This window comes from Meriones unguiculatus, chromosome 2 (genome assembly GCF_030254825.1).
Source record: "Meriones unguiculatus strain TT.TT164.6M chromosome 2, Bangor_MerUng_6.1, whole genome shotgun sequence".
Classification (NCBI taxonomy): Eukaryota; Metazoa; Chordata; class Mammalia; order Rodentia; family Muridae; genus Meriones; species Meriones unguiculatus.
Window position 1 is genome coordinate 96,745,819 of NC_083350.1, and position 21,164 is coordinate 96,766,982.

The window sequence follows — 21,164 nt, forward strand, 5'->3', positions numbered from 1 at the left end:
CCCAGGACCGTCAGACTGGACATACAGCAACACTCTGGGAAATACCACCTATACGTCACAAGTGGGTTCAGAGAGGAAGGTTAAGAAGATTCTATGGCCGAACTGAAGAAACCTAGGGAGAGTCTCTCCAGCTGTGCTTCATTTGTATCTCAGTGCCTTTAGACTCTGGATTGTTGTGCTTGCTTTTAAGACTGGAATTTAAGAAGCAACCCTTTAAGACTGGGTTGAGTGGTACATGACCACAGTTCTGCTACTAGGGAGAGAGAGGAGGGTTGTAACGTCACGGCTCACTGGGTGACACAATAGACCACACCCACCCTCAAGAGTAAGGAGATAAGGAAGGATCTTGCCAGGCTTGGTGGTTTGTGCCTGCAGTCCTAGTACTTGGCAGTCTGAAGCAGTAGGATCACTGAGTCTGAGACCAGCCTGTACTACATACACAGTGAGGTCTATAGGGCAGCCTGAGATACAGCGAGACTCCTCTACAAACAAGCCAGCAAGCAAGAAACCCAATGAATGAACAGCACACACCCATAAGGCCAGCAACTGGGAACCTGAGACACGAGAACTGAGAGTTCAAGGTCAACTTGGACCACACAGTGAGATCCTTTCTCAAAAAACCAGAAGTCATTTTAGAAATCTGGACATCCCTAGGAAGGGGAATTTTGTTTTTATTTTGGTAGTTGGCCCACCAGGGCAAATAACAATAAAAATACAAAATATATTCACATTTTACACAGTGTTTACCATGCGCCAGGAGTGGTTTTAAGGGATCTGACCTCGTCATTGGTACCTATGATGATAAGATTATTATGCTTGCTGGTGTTCATCCTTCCCACACCTAGTAGCTTACCTTGACCATTTTCTCATCAAAAATTGGAGCCATGGCATAAGGCATGATATAATTCTGAAGAGATTTAGAAGACAGCACAACCTGCCCTTCTAGGAGCTGTTTGGACAGTTTCTTCAAGGCTCTTGCTCGTCTATGGATCTAGAAAATTAGATAAAATATGCAGTGGTTACTGCTCACTCTCCCAAACCACCCCTGCCTCAGACCCAAGCGCTTTTCCCATGAAAAGTTTAAAGGCGGGGAAACCCTGGCCATGTCCTAGGTGAGCAAGCACCCAGGTCCCATAGCACCTAACAATGGACCTGAACACTCTTAGGGAAAACTGAACAAAGTTGACACTATTATGATATGTGTTTAGTGATGCCACCAAGAAATGAGATGCCCAGGAGCTGATCATCTTATATGCAAATCTGTCATTCAGACCAGGGAAAGGAACCTTGAAACCCTGGAATGTGAAGGTCTATCTTTCCAATGAGGCAGACTTGTGTGAACTGTGCTATTCTGAAGGCAGGAGGAAGCATCTACCTGAATGTGCTTCATGTTCTCAAAGAAGTCCATCTCTGGATCATGATAATGAGTGAGCTGCACCAAGTCCTTAAATTCCAGTTGATTTGGAAAAGTTTGAATCAAACAGGAAAGGATCAGGGTATAATCATGTTGAATACTCTGCAAACATCAAATCAAGAAAAAAAGTATTTTTATCCATTTCCTTGACAATATAAGGAAGATGAAAAAGCCATTCATGTTTTAGGTAATCGTTTTTCCCACTGTAAAAAGAAAAAAAACCCATAAAATAAAAACACAAGTCACACCACTACCACCCCATCTACCTCCTCCTCAAAAAGCTTGGTGCCTTTTCAGTTCTTTATACTAAGCCTGATTGCGTTTCAACAGCAGACATGGGAAAACACTTGCAGACAGTAGTAACTAAACGAAAGTTACAATACCTCTGTCTGGCTCCTCAACCCCTTCCTCAGTCTCTCCAGGAGTGTACGCTGAATGATTTCCTTATATTCTTTCTCTGTGACATTCAAAGCAGCTAGCCTTTTGATGATACTTGTCAAGCAGATGCTGGCATTGTCACTTAAAGACATGTCTCCTAACTGAAAATAAGAAAACCCCAAGTCATTCTATTATTAACTTTCATCTATTAATACAACACAAAATACCATTCCCCAAGAAAGCGAAACACTGTCCAAGCTATTGTGTAAAACCCTACTTAGAAATGCCCATAAATGCCATGTGCTTTAGAAAGGGGCAGATGCCGGAGGGAAGTGAAGAACACCGCATGGGATTCTGGAATACACTTACTGAGAGGTGTCATTTCAGTCAAGAAAGTACTGTCAAGCATACTCTTAGAGCAGTTTTATATCCCAGAGCAAGCAGAATAAAAGGTTCACTAAAGTCAGTTTTTTATTACCAGGTCATCATGGAAAATGGCAGAAAGAGAGACATTTGCCTAGTGTAATTTGGATGAAAGGCCCTAAAGTCCTTAGTTTACAAACTTGGTGAGTTGGTAAGGCAGCATTCCTGTTGCTGTGAGGACTTCAGGTTAGCTAGCTTTCAAACTTTGAGGATTCTTCAGTCTCCAACTCCTATCTTGCTGGAATTACAGATGTGTGCCACCGCTTTTTACATCTCTTCTGGGGACTGAACTCAGGTTAGTCTTGACTGGCAAGTGCCTTTACCCACTGAGCCACTGTGCTGGCCCTCAGTGGGTTTGCTGTGCAACCATCAAGCATATCTACTGTGGTGGTTTGAATAGGGTTGGCCCACAGATTCATGTGCTTGAATGCTGAGCCACAGGCAGTGACACTATTAGAGGGTATGGCCTTATTGGTGGAGGTGTGTCACTGTGGGGGTGGACTTTGAGGTCTCCTCCTGGCTGCCTTCTGAACAAGATGTAGAACTCTCGGCTTAGAACTCTCAGCTTCTCCAGCACCATGTCTGCCTGCAAGCTGCCATGCTTCCCACAATGATGACAATGGACTCAACTTCTGAAACTGTAAGCCAGCCCCAATTAAATGTTCACCTTTATAACAGTTGCCTTGGTCATGCTGTCTCTTCAAAGCAATAAAAACCCAAGACACCTACTTTCTAAAGATTCTCATCACTGTTTTCCCCTCACTACAGCTCTTAGTAAACATTCAGCTTTTCTTTAAGACAGGGCCAGTTATGGTGTCACATGACAGCAGGATACACAGAAGAGGTGGAGACAGGAGGATTGATGAATTTGAGGTCAGCCTGATCTACATTAAGAGTTCCAGCTCAGGCAGGATTCCATAGTGAGACCCTGTCTATAAACACACATTCACAAAAGCAAAAAACCAGGAGCTTACTCTGTAGATCAAGCTGGCATGAAACCTACAATCCTTCTGCCCTGCCTCTCCACGGACAAGAGTACAGAAGTGTGGCACACACCGACAGTGGATCAATTACTCCAAGTGCTTCCACGCTTTTACTAACAGGAGTGAGCCAAACCTCTGTGGCTTCCAAATCATGAGATTAACACTAACTGGTTCACAAATCAAAAAAGGCTGCATTTAAAAGAAATTCTACCTTAAAAATGCTTGTCCTCTTTCTAAAAATAAAGTTAGGAATTAAATCTCTATATTTAGTGGTATACTATCAAAACAGTCTGAGTGTTTGCCGTGAACACCCACCTCCATATTGTAGAAACAGTTATGCATCACAGCGATGAGGTAGTCAGCGTCCACCGTCTGCATTTCCTTTATTTTAGAGGTGATGGATTGGAATGCTGAGAACCGAACATCAAAGTTGATGTCATCGAGATGCCTTTTATCAAAGGCATTAAGCTACAAGAAATGACAGTTAAACCACATGAATAGAAGTTAATAAACCAATACCTTTAAAGCCAATATATATATATATTTCTTACCTTTACAATATCTGTAATATATGTTAGTCCACTTTCAAACTCAGACAGACTCTGAAAGAAAAGGGCAATATGTTTATTTTTGAGTTTTCTGAGGAAGTTTCTCACTGTGTGGTCTAGGATGGCCTTATAGTCATCATCCTCCTGCCTCCCACCTCCCAATTACTGGGGTTGCAAGTCTGTTTCTGGCTATGAGCAGTATAGTTATTAATGGATAACACTGTAATTTTTCTGCTCGCCTTTCCTTCCTTCCCTAATGTCACTCAACTTCATATAACATTACACTGGACCAAAGGTGGCTCGCTCCACTCTTTTATTTATTTATTTTTTTAAAGATTTTTGTATTTATTTTATATATTCATGACAGAAGCGGGCATCAGATCATATTACAGATGGTTGTGATCACAATATGGTTACTGGGAATTGAACTCAGGACCTCTAGAAGAGCAGCCAGTGCTCTTAACCACTGAACCATCTCTCCAGGCCGTGCCAATCTTTTATGTGATAGAAGGAAAGTGCAAATCGGGATTTAAAAACATTCGAATCACATACCTGGAAAACAGTACAGAGCAGCTGTCTTGACAGCTTGTTCTTAATGACTGAAAGGAGTTTGGCCAGAGGTCTGAGGAAGCGTGTGGGGTTGAGACAATGCTGCAGCAAGTTCTGCACCGTCACTAGGATGTCAAGTTCTGTGTCCTGAGAATCAAGACACTGCATTTCAATAGCCATAAAACTTTATGTAATCACTTACACACACGCATGAACACGCATGCACAGGCATGCACGCATGAACACGCTGACATCTTGAGATCAGGTTTTGATACTTGCAGCAATCCTTCCTGTGTCTCTCTCCTAAGTGCGGGGAACAGGTGTGCACAACCACACCCAGTTTAGTTTATATTTTAGAACAGCATAAAAACTGGAAAAAATATTTCATAGTAATTTAAAAAAAGCTTTTTAACTTAACACAGACTCTATATAGTGTTACAGTTTCTTCTTTCAATCCTAATGTGATTTTTAAACAGTCTCTTTGGTTGTCTAATCCCATTGTTGCTTACAGCATGAGTATGCTGAGGAAAACGAGCCCTTCTGGCTGTCTTAAGAGATCTGTGGGCGTCTATGTGCATGACTATTTGGTCGAAGAGGTTTGGCTCACTCCTGATACCTGATAAATGAGCCACTGGAAGAATTTTTTACTGGAGTCATTTAGAGTTTTAGAATTGGGTCAGAAACTCTTGTCTGAATATTAAGAGAGAGATTTTTCACTCAGTTGTGCCAATGTGATCTATATTTGAGACTCCACAATGTACTTCTTGGGTTCTACTTGTTGTTCAAAAGAGGGGGAAATGCTGAACTGGATGAGAAGCTAAATGAGGGGAACAATTTTATTGAAGTGGCAGATGATCATGTCTCTCCCATGTCTATTCCAGCCCAATTCCCACCTCTATTTTTAAATGTCTACTATCCAGCTTTCACTTTTCTGGAACAAGTATCTCACAGAATTAAAGATAGCATCCTCTGAACACAAAGTAATTGTCCTTTGAACTGTACCTGAGCAACACTGCCCTGCAGGAGGAATGGAAGGAGAAGTGTGATGAGGAGAGAACACTGTTCTTTGTCTTTCATAAACTTGCTTATCCTAAAGAAGACAAATGGACACATTAGGAAGATGCGGGGAAGAACCCAACAAGCTACACTGCAGGAAGCCAGCAGTTGTGCCTTGGGCACTCTCACTCTGGCTATTGCTTTATCATTCTCAAGGGATCCCCGGGTAGGTGGGTTCGGATGTCAGTGCTGTAATCTGGCAATTCATGCTTTCTTATTTTGCAAGAAAATGTTCTTAAGACCACCACAATATTTTGGTGTAATTCCCTTAACAGTACTGTGACAGAGGAATTATTTAGCCACATTTTGCTTAAAGAAAAACAGAGACCCAGAAGATCAGCTGTAGCATGGCTGGGAAGCATCAGGCGTTGGTCACTCTGGCCTTCTGGAGCCTAATGGCTCATTGTATTTCCACAACGACATCAACAGGATAAAACACTTAGATAAACTTAGGAACATGAATAAAACGTTCTAGATGCTATTTATCATTATTTTTATGTTGTTGAAAGTAATATAAAAAGTTTTCCATAAATTTAGTAACTCTCACATTAAAATTTAGGATAAGGGGAGGAGGATGGGGTTTATGGGGAGCTACAAATGAATAAAGTGTAATTAATAAAAGTTAAAAAAATTTAGGATAAAACCATTTCTTACTAATTTGCCTTTTCAGAAACTGATTATGTATTATTATAAAGTCTTTAAAAAAAAAAAAACCAACAAAAAAACAGGCTGGACTCTTCAAACAATTTGTTCTTTCAAGTGTTTTTAGGGATCTAACAAAACCTGAGGCTTTGAATAAGCAGATATGCAAAGATGGAACAAGCAAATCTTTAATTTGAGGGCCTGGAAGGCTCAGCATCGCTCCCTCCCCCTCCACGCCCTTCCTCGCTTTTGTTTGACATTTAGGGCTGGACATTAAACCCAGCGCCTTGCACATGCTATTAAAGACCCCTCCCCCCCAATATTATTGTTCGAAAGTTAACTGAAAAACAAGATAAGAGCTTGAAAAGCCTTAGACCCGTGCATGCTACCCTTACACTGAAGGGCAGCTGTAGCACTTACTTTGAAAGTATGCCCAGTTCCTTACTGACTTGCGCCCTATTCTTCTTCTTTTTCACCTTCTCTGTACTTATTGTGGTTTTGCTGAGGTACTGAAGAATTGCAGGCACATGAGGCAGAATCAGCCTCCCTCCCACAGTGACAGGCTCTGAAACAGAGACTGTTTCAATCATTACATACTATTTTCTGGATGACAGATAGGGAAAGCATTCAACTATTCATGAGCATTCACACTTCAACTCCAATCATTAAATGACATTTTCTTACTTAAAGGAGATACATCAGTGGCTACATTACAAATTGAGTATGTGCCGAGACTACTGGGCTATTGCAACAGGAAGAATTCAGCTGTAACAGTGGAAACATTTCCCAGTGCCCTGGAGAAGAGACTTCTGGGCAGGAGGTAATCCATACTCCTACATGTGCAAAGAATTTCAGACTACACATTCTGAAAAAGAAACCTTTCTGCTGTTAAGAAAGTCAAGTGTTCCTGACTCTTTCCTGCGAGTAGCAGCTACCCACAAAGTCTATGAATCACAGGCTTTGTGCAGTGCACACACCTGTGTTTTCCGCGACGTCAGTGTACACACAGCCAGTAACCGGCAAGCTAGGCACTGTTTCTGTGGGCTCAAAATCTGGAAGGTTGAGAAGATCATCGACTATATCCATTATGATGCTAGCTGTGGCACTGGACAGATTCTTTGCTGAGAGAACTGCAAAGACATTGGTCAGGATGTCACATTCTGGGTGTCCAGGTTTCTGCTTAGCCAGAAGAGGGAAATACCTGCAAGGAGAAAGACACTGTATTAATCATCTTATTTCTCAGTATTATGTCTAAAACACTCCATACGAGTTTCTACATTGATGTTAACATGTCTTTGTGAATATGAAGAGAAATTACTTTAAAATCTACAACACGATGGCTAAAGCTAACCACTCTATAAACATTATATTACTTAGATTTGTATACATTTACTTAATCTTCATGACTTCTCTCTGAGGTGCCACTATCTGACATCACAGGGAAAGGGCAGACCTGCTGAAGCCACCAAACTGGAAGCAGCGGGACTGAGACTAAGTCTCAGCTGCACTTCTGGTCTCGAGCCTTTTTCCAAACAGTATGAACGTTCAGCTTTTCAGTGATAAGATTTCCGGAATGTCTACAAACTCATACAGAGATCCATGCACTATAACATGAGACAATGGCTGCATATATGTGGGCATATACAGCTCAGAGAACACAGTCACTGGGAGATGACAAAGCCATCCTTAATAATGAAGCACTCAGAGGAAAAATTACAATACTCCTCCACATAGAAACAGATTAAATAAATTTTAGAAAAAAATGGGTAAATTAATGTGATCAATTATTTATCACTGAAAAGAGTTTGAGTATTTTAACATACTTGGCACCAGCAAATGAACCGAGAACTGTTTCTATGTCTTTTGGTCCAAAAAATATTTGACAGAACAGAGAGGTCCATCTGTTATTTCTGTGTCTGTTCACATGTGTGGGAGCATGTGGAGGTCAGAGGACAGCAATGGATGTTTGATCCTCAGGTATCTTCCACTTTTTGTTTTGAAACAGGTTTTTTCATTGGCATGGAACTTTGCCAAGTGAGCTGGGCCAGCTGGCCAGCAAGTGTCCATAGATCTGTCTGTCCCTGCCACCCATCTGTTTGCCTTTACTTGGGTTTTCACCTTACTGGGCAAGAGTCTTACTGCCTGAGCCATCTCCCAGCCCTAGGCTCTGTTATTTCTATCTTACAGGGGAAAATACAGAGATTCAGACACCCCACAACACAATGGACATGCCCCATGCTTAATCAGAAACTTCAACTATCTGCTGGACACACAGCAAGTACCAAAGAAGTCTGTGGTAAGAGCAGGAACTCTGTGGAGGGAGCTGTACCAACCAATGAGAAATGGTCTCGGCTCTTTGACAATTTTAGGCAGATAATTAAAGAGGGAGAGTAAAATTCAGGTGTGAGAAAATGACTTATGGGATTGAAAAGGCTCAAAGCAAGAAAGAGACAAAGAACATGGTGTGTGTGTGCTGTGATTAGAACCAGAGCAGCTAAGTCAGTGCCAAAGCTCCCAGGTCATAGATGATGATTTTCAACTGCATGTCTCCATCCTCAGTAATGTTTCAGTTTGAATAACTAGGTAGTGAGAAAGTTTTAGCTAACTCGAGTCCTCTGAATTTCTGAGACAATTTACCCTTTGTAAGATTAAAGACAGTAGATACAGTTCAGCTCTAACTGTATTAATACAAAAACAAACCGCTAAACTTTTCTATAGGTGGAAAACCAATTTTAACATCTGATCAAAACTATGTAAGTGGTAGCTTTCTTTTCAGTTTTTATCACATTGATTTATTTTTGTGTGTGCATGTGTGTGAGTACGCTACGGAGTCGTACATGTAGAAGGCCAGAGGGCAACTTGTTAGACTCACTTCACCCTGCCACCATCCGTGTGGATCTAAGGGATAACACAGGTCCTCAGACTTGGTGGCCAGTGTCTTTACCTGACGAACTAGCACTGGCACTAGGTTTATGTTAACATTAGTTATTTTGCTTTTGAAAAGAGCAACACTCTTTGGAATCTACTCTGTAGACCAGACTGGCCTCAAACTCAGAGATCTACCTGTTTCTGTCTCCCAAGTGCTGGGATTAAAGGCATGTGCCACCACTGGCCAGCAGGAGTAGCATTCTTATGAATTAGTTTTTTTGACATATTTATTCATTAATTCTTTCACATACAACTAGATATATGTGTGTCAGGATTTTAATAAAGGCTTTCAGCTCCCTGGAGATATTTCTCAGGCGAGTACTACATGTGAAAGGGAAACAGCTGGACAAGGGTAAGCACAGCATAAGGGTTCTGACAACCAAACTTTAGTCCTTTGGAGGAACAGCAAGTGCTCATTAAAAAAAGAAAGAAAGAAATTTCAGAATGAAATGATGTCTAACGTGGATGTGCACCTTGAATAAGAGACCAAACAGAAAGGCCAAGCTGTACTGTAGCATCTTCCTGGACTAAAGCCCTTAGTGGCTTGTTTATGCATATCCCTATAAAACCTTTCTCAAATATGACTATAAAACACCATTATGAGTGCTCAGAAGTAAGATAAAAATCACCTTATCAAATGGGGAAATAAGTAAAGTGAGGTGTTTTCCTAGTAACAAACAGGTTCTCCTACTAGTGAAAAACAGATGAAGAAAATGATGTTTTTGGGTTTTAGGGGAAGTCTACTTAGTAATAAGAAAATATTCACACCATAGTCATAAATGATGAAAAGCAAAAAATAAAAAATAAATAAATAAAAAGAAAAACTGGTTATAGATCATGCTCCATGTTTACTATATAGCTGAACAGGGTTGAATGGTTGGTGTGCTCTGGTCTAAATGCAGCTGCTGCGTGCTGTGAGGGGATTTCAGGTGAGTTCCAAAGTCGCAACATGAATGTATTGACCTACAATGATGTGCATGTGAACTTTACTCAAGAAGAGTAGGCTTTGCTGGATCCTTCCCAGAACAGTCTCTACAAGGATGTGATGCTGGAGACTTACAGGAACCTCACTGCTGTAGGTTGCACTTGGGAAGATAATACTATTGAAGAGTATTGTCAAAGTTCTAGAAGACATGCAAGGTATGAAAACGGTCATACTGGAGAGAAACCCTCTGAGGATATTCAATATGGTAAAGTCTTTGCACACCACAGTAGTCCCCACACATATAAAAGAACGCATACTGGTGCGGAGTTCTATGAATGTTACCAACATGGTAAAGCCCATTCTTATAATAGTGAATTTCAAATGTATGAAAGAATTCATGTTGGAATAAAACCCACAAATATAATCAATGTGCTAAAGCTTTTGCAAACAACAGTTGTCTCCTAATACATAAAAGAACACACACTAGAGAGAAACCTTATGAATGTGATAAAGCCTTTGCATATATGAGTACTGTCCAAATCCATAAAAGAAAACACACTGGAGAGAAGCCTTACGAATGCAGCCAAAGTGGTAAAACCTTTGCATATAATACTCAGCTCCTAAGACATAAAAGAACTCACACAGGAGAGAAACCTTATGAATAGCCAACGTAGTAAAGCCTTTGTATGTAAGTCAACTCCTAATACATAAAAGAACTCACAGTGGAGAGAAACCTTATGAATGTCACCAATGTGGTAAAGCCTTTGCATGTAACAATAACCTCCTAATACATGAAAGAACTCACACTGGAGAGAAACCTTATAAATGTAACCAGTGTGGTAAAGTCTTTGCACATAACAGTCATCTGGTAATACACGAAAGAACACATACTGGAGAGAAACCTTATGAATGTACCCACTGTGATGAATTCTATGTATTTCAGAATAATCTCTGAAACATAAAGAGCACACACTAGAGAAAAACCTTAAATGTAATCAGTGTGTACAACACAGTCATCTTTTAATATATAAAAAAATGCATCCTGGAGAAAATCCTTAAGAATATAACCAATGTTATAAAGGCTTTTTAAGTAACAGTCATCTCCTAAGAGAAGAGCACATACTGAAATGAAACCCTGTGAAGATAATCAATGTGGCAAAGCCTTTGTATGTCATGATAATCTACAAATACATAAAAGAATACACACTGGAGAGAAACACGAATGTAACCAATGTGGGAAAGCTTTTGCATGTAATAGTAATCTCCTAAGACATAAAGAACACATACCAGAGAGAAACCTTACGTTGTAAAACTTTTGCTCTTAAAAACCATCTTCAAAGTCATGAAAGAATTCATACTGGACAGAAAGACTATGAGTGTATTAGCATGGTGAAGCTATTCCACATTTGTATAATCTTCAACGTCATGAACGAATTTGTACTGGAGAGAAACCTTATGAATGTGTTAAAATGTGTGGCCTTTGCACATATCTGTATTCTTCATCATCATAAAAGTTTCATACGGGAGAGAAATTCTGTGAATATAAGGAATGTGGTAAGGCCTTTGTGTTTTTCAGTCCACTGAATCCAAACAACTCAAACACTAGGTCAATGAAAATGGCAAAAATTTATTGTCATTCAGGCACTACTGGTTGATGAGGGCCACATAACATTCTTGGGACCTGAACTGTGACACCTACCCATCCACTGAACCAGAAAGTTACAGAGGTTCTGAGCTTGAAAATTGTAAACATCTGTGCCATCTTACAATGGATTTTTTTTCTATCAAACAGGTTAGGGATATGGGAATTGTTTATGTCATTGATGATGTCAGCTGATGCAAAATATAGTTTTTACAGTCCAACAAATCATATCCATTTGTTCCTTTGTCATTAGGAAAAGTATTATGTTTTAGGGAAGAGAAGCTATTGTTTGGGGCAGTCATTATATTAGGAAAACAGAAGCCATGGTATGGAACCGTCAAGTTTTGGGCTACAAAAGATGAATAATGAAAGCTGGTTAGCAATTGGGAAGTCTGCAGCTTTCTTGGGGACTATGGACTTAAACTCAGATTCACCTTATGATAAAATGGACACTGATATCTAAAAGGTAATACTTCGGACAAATTTCTTTGGCATGATCCCACATGCAAATTTTGCATGTTTGGCATATTACAGTCATCTTCAAATATATAAAAGAACAGATAGTAGAGAGAAACCTTACACATGTAATCACTGTGATAAAGCCTTTTCTTAACACAGTTATCTCCAAATACATAAAAGAACACATACTGCAGTGAAACCCTATGAATGAGCAATGTGGTAAAGCCTTTTCATGTAGCAGTAGTCTTTCAAATTATGAGAAATCAGGCTGCAGTGAAACCCCATGAAAGTAGTCAGAATGGTAAAGTTTTGTTCATCATGGTACCATTATAGAAGAGTAAAAGCTTGTGAGCAACCAGTTAAAGCCTTTGTAGATCACAGTCGTCTTTGAGAACCTGAAAGGACTCATTCTGAAGGAAATCTATTAGGATAAAAGATTTGTTAAGATCTTTGACCAACCAACTTGCATTCAGTTACACAAGAGTATTTGGGGGAGGGGGGAATTCTAACACGTGTCAACAATGTATTCATGCATTATGACATCCATCCTTATTTTGTTTCCAATTGAAAGCTCATATGGACAAAAGACCTATGAATTTAAACCATAAAGTAACCCTTTTAGATTTCAAAATTCTCTTCAATTGCATGAAATAAATCATCCAGTTGTAAAATTTATGGGTGTGTATTAGTGCCTTTTCTTTGACAAACCACAATGTCTAAGGCAACTTCCAAATGCCTTTAATTTGCCTTATGGTTCCAGAGCGATATGGGGTCACTACAAATGGGTATCACAGGTGCCACACATGGCAGCTAAAGTAGGAAGCTTGGAACTGACATCCTCAACCTGCAGCATGAAGCAAAGTGGGAACTACAAATGGTATGCAGGTGAAAAACTATCAAGCCCACTCCAAGTAACATACTTCCTCCAGCAGGGTTACATTTCCTAAACATTCCCAAATGATTCCACCAACTGAGAAGGATTCATCTCTCTGACTTCAAACCTACATGTTTGATTTCTGCTATATGAAGGAATTCATGATGAAGAAAAACTGTAGATAAGCCTGTGGTTGCCTCAATACCTACACAGGAATGAATGCTTACACAAGTAAAACATTCATGAGTAAACATATTTGTTTAAGAACCTGTCTTAATTTCCAGTATGTGATCTCAGTGTGTCTTTGAATGTTCATGTGCCTGTCCATTCTTGTTTCCATGAAGAACAGACAATTGGATCTTCTTGTACCAGGAATTATAGGAAGTTGTCAAAAACCACACCTAGGTCCTGGGAATGAATTTGTCTTAACTGCACAGCCATGTCTTTACTACTGTAAATCCATCAATCTTAAACCCATTATATATCATCTTAATGTCAAGAAGTAGAAAAGAATTCATAGGAAAGAGAAGCCCTATGTGTGTAAAAGATTTGTTGATTTTGGACATAATAAATATATTCATTTTCAAGAAAATAAAGTTTTTAAATTTGTTTTTATCATTTAAAAAAAAAAACAAAACTAGTTATACAGTATGGTACCAGTTCTGTGAAAACCAATGCCAGGATGTTAAATAATGCTGCCAGATCAATATCAAAGATTTACCTGACACAAGAGCTACATGCATACTTAGGAGTTTACAAGGACACAATGATCTAAAAAGTCTAGGGTGCTCACAGGATCTTTCTGGATTCTCCATTTCAAGTGAGAAAAAGATGCAATCAACTATCAATGAACAAATGAGCATTGAGTTTTAGGAAAGCACGCCAAAACATAGTAAATTTATGTGATGCCATTCCTTGTAGGATCTGTTATTTGACTTCTTCCCTGGCCAGGTCAGATCAAATGACTGAAGCAATTACCACACACTGGAGGAATGTGCTGATCACTTGCCATACCTAGGCATCTGCTTTGGCCTTTATATACCCCAATGTTCATTTATCTCACACATTACAGGATGTAATTTTATCCATTTTAACATTTTTATTGTGAATTATTCAAATATTCCAGAGAACATGAGCCTCCTTTCCCGGCTCTGGACCACTCAAGCCCCAGTTAGTTAGGTTTCTTTCATCATGCTCCCCAGGACTCTAGAAAAGCTCCTGATGTAGAGGCTGAGAGTAAATTGTGGTCACTAGAGGCTGGGAAGGGCAGGATGGAAGAAGGGACAGAGAAACACTGGGCAGCAGGGCGCCACTGGGCTTTGGGATTCTCTACCCTGCAGGGTGACAGCAGACAAGGCTAAATGTACTGGATATTTTCTAAAAGGCCGGAAGAAAGGGTACTGAGTGTTTTTACTAGAAAGAAAAACTATTTAAGTGCATGTGTTCATCCTAATCTTTATATTATACGATGTATCTGTGTACTGCAATGCACCTCATAAATATAAAGCTTCTCAGCACCCTAGATATTTGTTTTTTTCATAGTCACAGACAAATACATATGTAAGTATTTGTCTCACAATACATCATACATATTTTTTAAGTCCATCAGTTTTCTTAAAATGTATCTTGAGATCTTTCATGTTTTAATTCAACTGAGTTATCTGCTGTGACTGCACTTGAAAGTAACGCACTGTATAGCAGATGGCCCTTAAAACAGCTTTGACTACACTGATCTAAAACATTGTTCCGTTTAAAGGAAGGAAAAAGTCTTACCTTGCATTTCTGCTCCAGATACTAATTAGTTTCAACAGGGGAGTAGGCGAATACTGGCTCTCAGATCCAAGCCTGCAGATCTAGGATACCAAATAAAAGCTATATAAAACCCAGACTTACAAAGAAATATAAACAACCAGTAAGCAGGATGAACAGCACAGTGGAGGAATAAACAGGCCAGGGCAGAGAGCAATCATGAAGAACAGAGGGAGGGGAAAAGAACAACAAAATAATGTTAACAGAAAAATGGCAGCAATGGCACATGGAGGGCCTAGATGCTAGAACCAGCAATCTGGGATTTCAAATGGTCACAAATTACTGGAACTGTTCTCAAAATCAAGTTTCTCCCATATTTCTTCTTAGCTAGCTAACTACACCAGTTACCATGACAACTGGCCACAAGCAGAGAAATCAGGAAAAAAAAAATGCAGGACAAACACATGTACCTTCCCCTGTGCTTGTCAGCATAAGGAGCTATGACAGTTAGGTCACTTTTCCTTAAGGCACACAACCAGATTCAAGTAAACCCTCAGTATAAACACCATGACATTTAAAAATTGACTCTGAATCTTTGGGGCTAACAAAGTGTTCTAACAACCTGTAGAAATAAGAAATAAGTCTTTCAGTAAGAAAAAAAAGCAGGCATTATTCATGTCTGGGTGGCAGACTATGCTGAATTAAAAAATAAAAGGAGTAGAAGGAGCCAGAAAGAACATGGAAGTCAAGGTTTACCTGGGGCCAAACTGCACCATGAAACACAGCGTCAATCTGTTCTGCTCGGAACTGATAGGATTCCCAATCCAGGAAGATGTCGGTGACCATCTTGATTCCCAGGCGTCTTAAATTTTTCAGTGGGTTAATAAACCTCAGCTGTATCTGCAAACAAAGATCTTTTTCAAACATCCATACCTCACATACAAACAAACGCTGCGCGCGCGCACGCGCGCACGCACACACGCACACACACACACACACACTGATTCCTTAATGAGGCACTCTTGTTCATGTAGCAGGCAGAGGAGACTCGGGCTGGAGAGATGCTCAGTGTTTAACAGCATGGGCTGATGTTGCAGAGGACCCAGGCTCGTGCCCCAGCACCCACGTGGCAGCTCACGACCGTCTCACTCCAGCTCCAGAGGCTCTGATGCCACTTCCTGGCCTCCAAGGGCACTGCATGCACATGGTGCACATATACACGGCCAAAACACTCTTGTGCATAAAGCAGCAATAATAAACAGATACAGCTGTGGAGAAGCACGAGTCACATCAGGCATTAACCATTCCCCACATCTCCTTCCCTGTGTGGTGTGAAAACACGATGCAGCCTCAAAGGAGAATTATTTACTGAGTCTCCAGCATTATAGTCATGATCCATATTTATATGAAAGACTGAGAATTCTGAAAAGTTCTATAGATGAGTAATTTTACAAGCCTGGCAAGGACAAACATGCTAAAGGCAGAATTTCCACTGGATTTTTAATTAATGAAGGGTTTAGACAGAGAGGAGAGACCAGGGCATCCGAGTGATGCTTTCCACACAAACGATGTCCAAAGCCTGACACATGAGACAAGACTCAACCCTGATCACCTTTCTACCTGGTCGATATAATGTGGCTGTTAGGTATTTAAACTACAGTATTTTTATATGACCTTATTTACTTTCAGCTTTATGTAAGAATCATCTTGAAACTTAGGAAGACAAAATATCCTCTTACGTAGTGAATGTCTTTTTTTTTTTTCTTTTTTCTTTTGAGACAGGGTCTCTCTGTGTAGCTTTTGCTGTTCTGGACTTGCTTTGTAGACCAGGCTGACCTCAAACTCAAGAGAGACCCTGGCCTCTGCCTCCTGAGCACTGTGATTAGAGGCGTGTGCCACCACAAGTGAATGTAAGTTTATGTCTAAGACACCATGACACTAGGAGGGAAGTTATTTGCCACAAAAAGCCAACAATGATCAACAGAGACATCTAAATATGCAACAACTCATTTTAAATTCAAGTGACTATGAACAAGGATACTCTTCCTTTGCTACATAAGCCCAAGAATCATGAAACCTCACACACCTTCTGCTTTTATCTGATCACCTCACTATTCAAGCTACAGAGGAAATGAGACAAACACAAGAAGGTGACACGGTTACAAGTCACTCTCACCCACTCTCACACTGTGATGGCATTTGAAAAAGTTTGAGAGAAGACAAAAGCTATCACTCATACACTTGGAGCCAATAACATACCAGTGTTAGCAAACAAGACCTCAAATAGACTTCCTACTCTGCTCCAATCCTGCTTCTCCCCAGGGCAGGACAGGCTCATTCTATCCATTTCCAGAACTATATTTCCAACTGTCCAGTTTACTCCATAATTGTTGATTAAGCCAGAGGAAAACCCGGAAAATAGGCAGTTGTACACTTTATGTACATTTTTATATGGGCTACTGCTTCAATGTACAAACACCACAAAAACATTTACAACTTTAATGATACACACACGTCATGTCAGCCAACACCCAAAGACTATCAAAGTCATAAAGAGAGAGAGTGTAACTCCAACACACACTCGACAAAACCACCATGAGATGATTCATTATGCCTCTCAAAGGAGCTCCTTGGACTTGTTAAAAAAGCAAGAAGTTCCACATCCGTGGACAAGCTTAACACCTCACTACCTAATGAACCATGAAATTACATAAATGATCCTCTGAGTTACGAAATGTTGGCTTGGGAGCAAAGCCTATTACTGAGTAACTTTTAAGTTAATCAAAAGTCCAAAAGTCGCATCTATGAAACTTGTCACCCTTCATGATTTAACATGTGCACAGTCACTTCTGTTGCTCTAAAGAACAAATGGAAATTCTTATGTTCTCCTCTAAACTTGCAAAAATAGAGAATTTTCCATGGCCTCTTTTTGGTGTCACTCTTGGCTTCTCTAAGCTAAGCCTCTTTCCCACAAAGCACCAGCGTATTTTTTTTTTTTTTTTTGAGACAGGGTCTCAAATATAGACCTTGCTGTAATAAAACTGACCATGTAGACCAGGCTGTCCCCCAACTCAAGAGATTCACCTGTCTCTGCTTCCAGGGTGCTGAGACTAATGGTGTGTGCCAGCACACCTGAATAAAATAGTAACTCTTTTTGTTTTTTTAATGTGTAGCTAGACTAGCCGAGAACTCTTGATCCTCCCACCTTCACCTCCTTAAAGGAAATCCCACTGGCATGCCCAACCACAACTGGCCTAAAACAGTACCTTTATTACCCTCCACGCCATACTTGCACATAAATGCAGGCCGTATCACCAGCCTCACTGACTGGGTGCTTTCCACTCACTGTGTTGTATACACCTCTGCCCACCTCTTCTTAGAACGCATGTAAGTGTGCTGCCTGAGGGGGTCCGTTCCGGTGACACATTTCATTATCAAGGGTAATCATGTCTATCCAAACAGCAGCTTAAAATGTTGTCAGCCAATTTCTACTTAAGACAGCGTTTAAAAGGCAGTTCACTAGGTAGACTAACAGACTGTGAATCAACAGAGACGAATTTTTGACAAACTAAAATTTTATGCCCATCTGTTAATAACAGGCAGAGTCAAAAGGCAAAATCTAAGGCTGAGCATTACTTCAAATGCCAACTGCTCCGAGAGGCCTTGAGTGCATCGTAATATACAACCGCTTCTCCACGTTCTCAAAAGTTCACAGCTGTGCTCCTATTTCAACAGAACGGGTCTGGAAACAAAAACTTAAGAGCACTCACTGCTCGGCTGTCGGTCAGCTAACTAGCTGCTCATCATGCCTCGGACCTACTCAAACGCGGCACTGGCTTCCGCGCTTACTTCTAGGCGGCTCTCTCCACACAACAGGAGTTACAGAGGGAAACTGAACCTTGATAGGCATTAGTGATCAGATTCCAACCCAGCTCCCCAGAGAAACATAGACTTTCAGCGAGAAGCAAGCGCTCCCAGCAAGCATGGCGTCGGCGCCTCTCACCTTTTCTCGCTGGTCGAGGATATGGGAGATGGTTGCCGTCATGCACAGCAGGATCTGCAGGATCTTTGGAAGGTACGAGCTGATCAGATGACTGATGTTCTTCAATACAACCTCCAGGCTATTTAAGACGCCATGCTGCCGCCCCACCGGAAGAACCTTAGACAAATCCAGATCCTCCACGGCTCGAATGACTGCAGCATGGCACTCCCCTAGTGACAGAGCAGAGGGCGTCATCTGCTGTTGATGAAGGTTAGCAGGAAGCAGAGGGCGTCATCTGCTGCTCCCTAAATAACATGGCTTCTCTAGCAAGATGATAGGCGCCAACATGCTTCCCTCAGATCTTATCTCTCAAGTCTTACAAATGCTCAGTGAGCTGAATAAGTTGGGTTTTACTGTTCACATTTCAGATAGGGAAACTGAGGGAATAAATGAAGCTAAGAAAGTAGTTGGAGAGCTGGTGCTGAGTGTAAATCTTACCCTGTCTTACTATTTTTTTTGAGACAGAGTCTCATATGTCTTTCCTGGTATTCACTATGTACACCAGGCTGTCTGCGAACTCACAGAGATCCACCTGCTTCTGCCTCCCAAGTGTTGGAATTCAAAGTGTGTATAACCACACCTGGCTAACCCACTTTTAAAAATTGCTATTCCTGAACACTGGACTTACTGAGCTATGCTGTGTTTGGCAGAGGCATGAAATTCCTAGAAGACTGAAATAAAATGTCTTTTCTTCTCATATAATTCCAATAAATGAAAACAGTACTGTGTAAACAAGCACTACCACACTGATTGCAGATTTTGCTAAAAAGATCTGAACTGATTTTGCTTAAGCTTTGTATTAGCATCTGAGATAAGGCGATGGCCTGAGGGATGTATACCCTTCACCAGACTTCCTGTGTCATCTGTATCCACTCTCCTATCCTGGAGGCCACCCACCCAGTAAAATCTTTGTACTCTTACAGTCATTTTCCTGTAGAGGGTGATATTGTACTGACTGGAAATCTATGAACCAAAACAAATTATATTATCAAATAAATATTTATGTTAGGCTAAAGTCAATCAATTCTGGAACTGGAGCAAAGGATCTTAGAGTCAGAAAGGTCTGAGTTCAAATTCTACCTCTACCAGTTTTCTCATTTGTAAAATGGGGACAGTTACATGAGAATTCCTATGTTTGTTTTAACATGAAGTGGTGTTTGCAAAGGGCTTTTGATAACGTTATGTTCAAAGTAATCGCTCAACACTTCTAGTCATGGCAAAGAGCACACATGATGACAGAAGACACACCAGAGCTTTGTCTGCACTATTATACACACACTTCTCCACTGCTCTTCAGCTGAGCCCCATGAGCATCTGGGACCAGCGGATATGGTGAGCTCATAGGCTCACCAGGCAAGCAACTCTGAAGAAATAAATAACTAAACCGCCAAAGAAGTACAGTTAATGTTTACAATTTGTTCTTAATTGCTCAGGGGTTGGTGCTTGCTTGCTTGTGCATGCTATCTTTCTCTCTACTTTAAAATAGGGTCTTGTATATCCTGGCTGACATGGAACTAACTCACTACATAGACTAGTCCAGCACATTCTTCATATATTGGTAAGTTTTACCATACTGCATTCATAGAGATGCACAATAAAATACACATTTTCTAATCCCAGTCTTCTAACACAAGGTGTAGACAACCCTAAGGTGGGAAGAAACAGCCCCGTTAGAAAGACTTCTGTCCAGAAACGTCAGACTTTCACAACAAAGGGTGTGCACTTGGTGAGGGAGGCAGTGGGTAACTACCATTCTTGAAGTGTTTCACAGGTTCAGACAGCAGGTCTAAGAATAACTGGATCTCTTCAGGTTGGGTCCCAGCAAGGAACCGCAAAACAATGGCCATGCGGGTTCCTGAGGCAGATTTCCCCTGGGTTTTATTCCCTGTCTTATTCTTCATCCGCCCATACAAAATTCTGCAAAGTCAAAAGAGCATTATCCATATGCTGTTAAACAAAGCTGCTTGTCTTTCTACAAGGCTCTAATGAGCAAAGCCAAAGAGTTCAATGGATATATTGTAGAGTTAAGAGAAAAGGAAAACAGGTATTTTGAAAAATAGTGAAACAAGGTTAGCAGGAAGCAGAAAACAGAAAAAGGTTAGAAGGTAATTCACTGTATGAGAGAAAAAAAAGCAATAAAGCAGGTGAGTCAACAGTAAAGTAAATCAAGGAAAAATGAAAATAATATAGACATTGAAAGGAAGTGAAATTAAAAGTGAAAGAAAAAGGAAACCAGAAGATGTTAGTTAAAATCTGGGAAAAAGGAAACTAAACCAGCAAAAGGTATTAAATTTACGTGTACGCGCGCGCGCACAGACGCACAGACACACAGACACACAGACACACAGACACACAGACACACACACACACACACACGGAAGAGGCAGTCAGATCTCTGTGAGTTCAAGGCCAGCCTAATCTATGTAGTGAGTTCACAGCTAGCCAGAGCTGTACAATAAGACCCCGTCTCAAACCAAACAAACAATAAACAGAACAAAAATCACATGCAGGTTGTCTAAACTTTTAAGGAAAATAGTTTTTGTTTTGTTTTT

The 21,164-nt window shown here is 40.5% G+C and overlaps 1 protein-coding gene and 1 pseudogene across 2 annotated transcripts in view; one reads left to right on the top strand and one right to left on the bottom strand.

Annotated features, from left to right (window-relative positions):
- The window catches only part of Utp20 (UTP20 small subunit processome component), an 87,158-nt gene that overhangs the window by 25,090 nt on the left and 40,904 nt on the right, over positions 1 to 21,164 (bottom strand). The window contains exons 26-38 of one of the 2 annotated variants that reach the window (XM_021640076.2): positions 20,363 to 20,529; positions 18,574 to 18,782; positions 15,327 to 15,470; positions 14,595 to 14,674; positions 6,971 to 7,194; positions 6,414 to 6,558; positions 5,298 to 5,385; positions 4,299 to 4,442; positions 3,750 to 3,800; positions 3,514 to 3,666; positions 1,798 to 1,953; positions 1,376 to 1,516; positions 854 to 991 (exon numbers count right to left, since the gene is read on the bottom strand). In XM_021640076.2, the coding sequence (XP_021495751.2) occupies positions 854 to 991; positions 1,376 to 1,516; positions 1,798 to 1,953; positions 3,514 to 3,666; positions 3,750 to 3,800; positions 4,299 to 4,442; positions 5,298 to 5,385; positions 6,414 to 6,558; positions 6,971 to 7,194; positions 14,595 to 14,674; positions 15,327 to 15,470; positions 18,574 to 18,782; positions 20,363 to 20,529 (1,840 nt within the window). Of the gene's footprint in view, positions 1 to 853; positions 992 to 1,375; positions 1,517 to 1,797; positions 1,954 to 3,513; positions 3,667 to 3,749; positions 3,801 to 4,298; positions 4,443 to 5,297; positions 5,386 to 6,413; positions 6,571 to 6,970; positions 7,195 to 14,594; positions 14,675 to 15,326; positions 15,471 to 18,573; positions 18,783 to 20,362; positions 20,530 to 21,164 lie in introns of both variants that reach the window. The other variant, XM_021640075.2, reaches the window with a different exon arrangement.
- LOC110550295 (zinc finger protein 431-like) lies at positions 9,871 to 11,683 on the top strand (annotated as a pseudogene).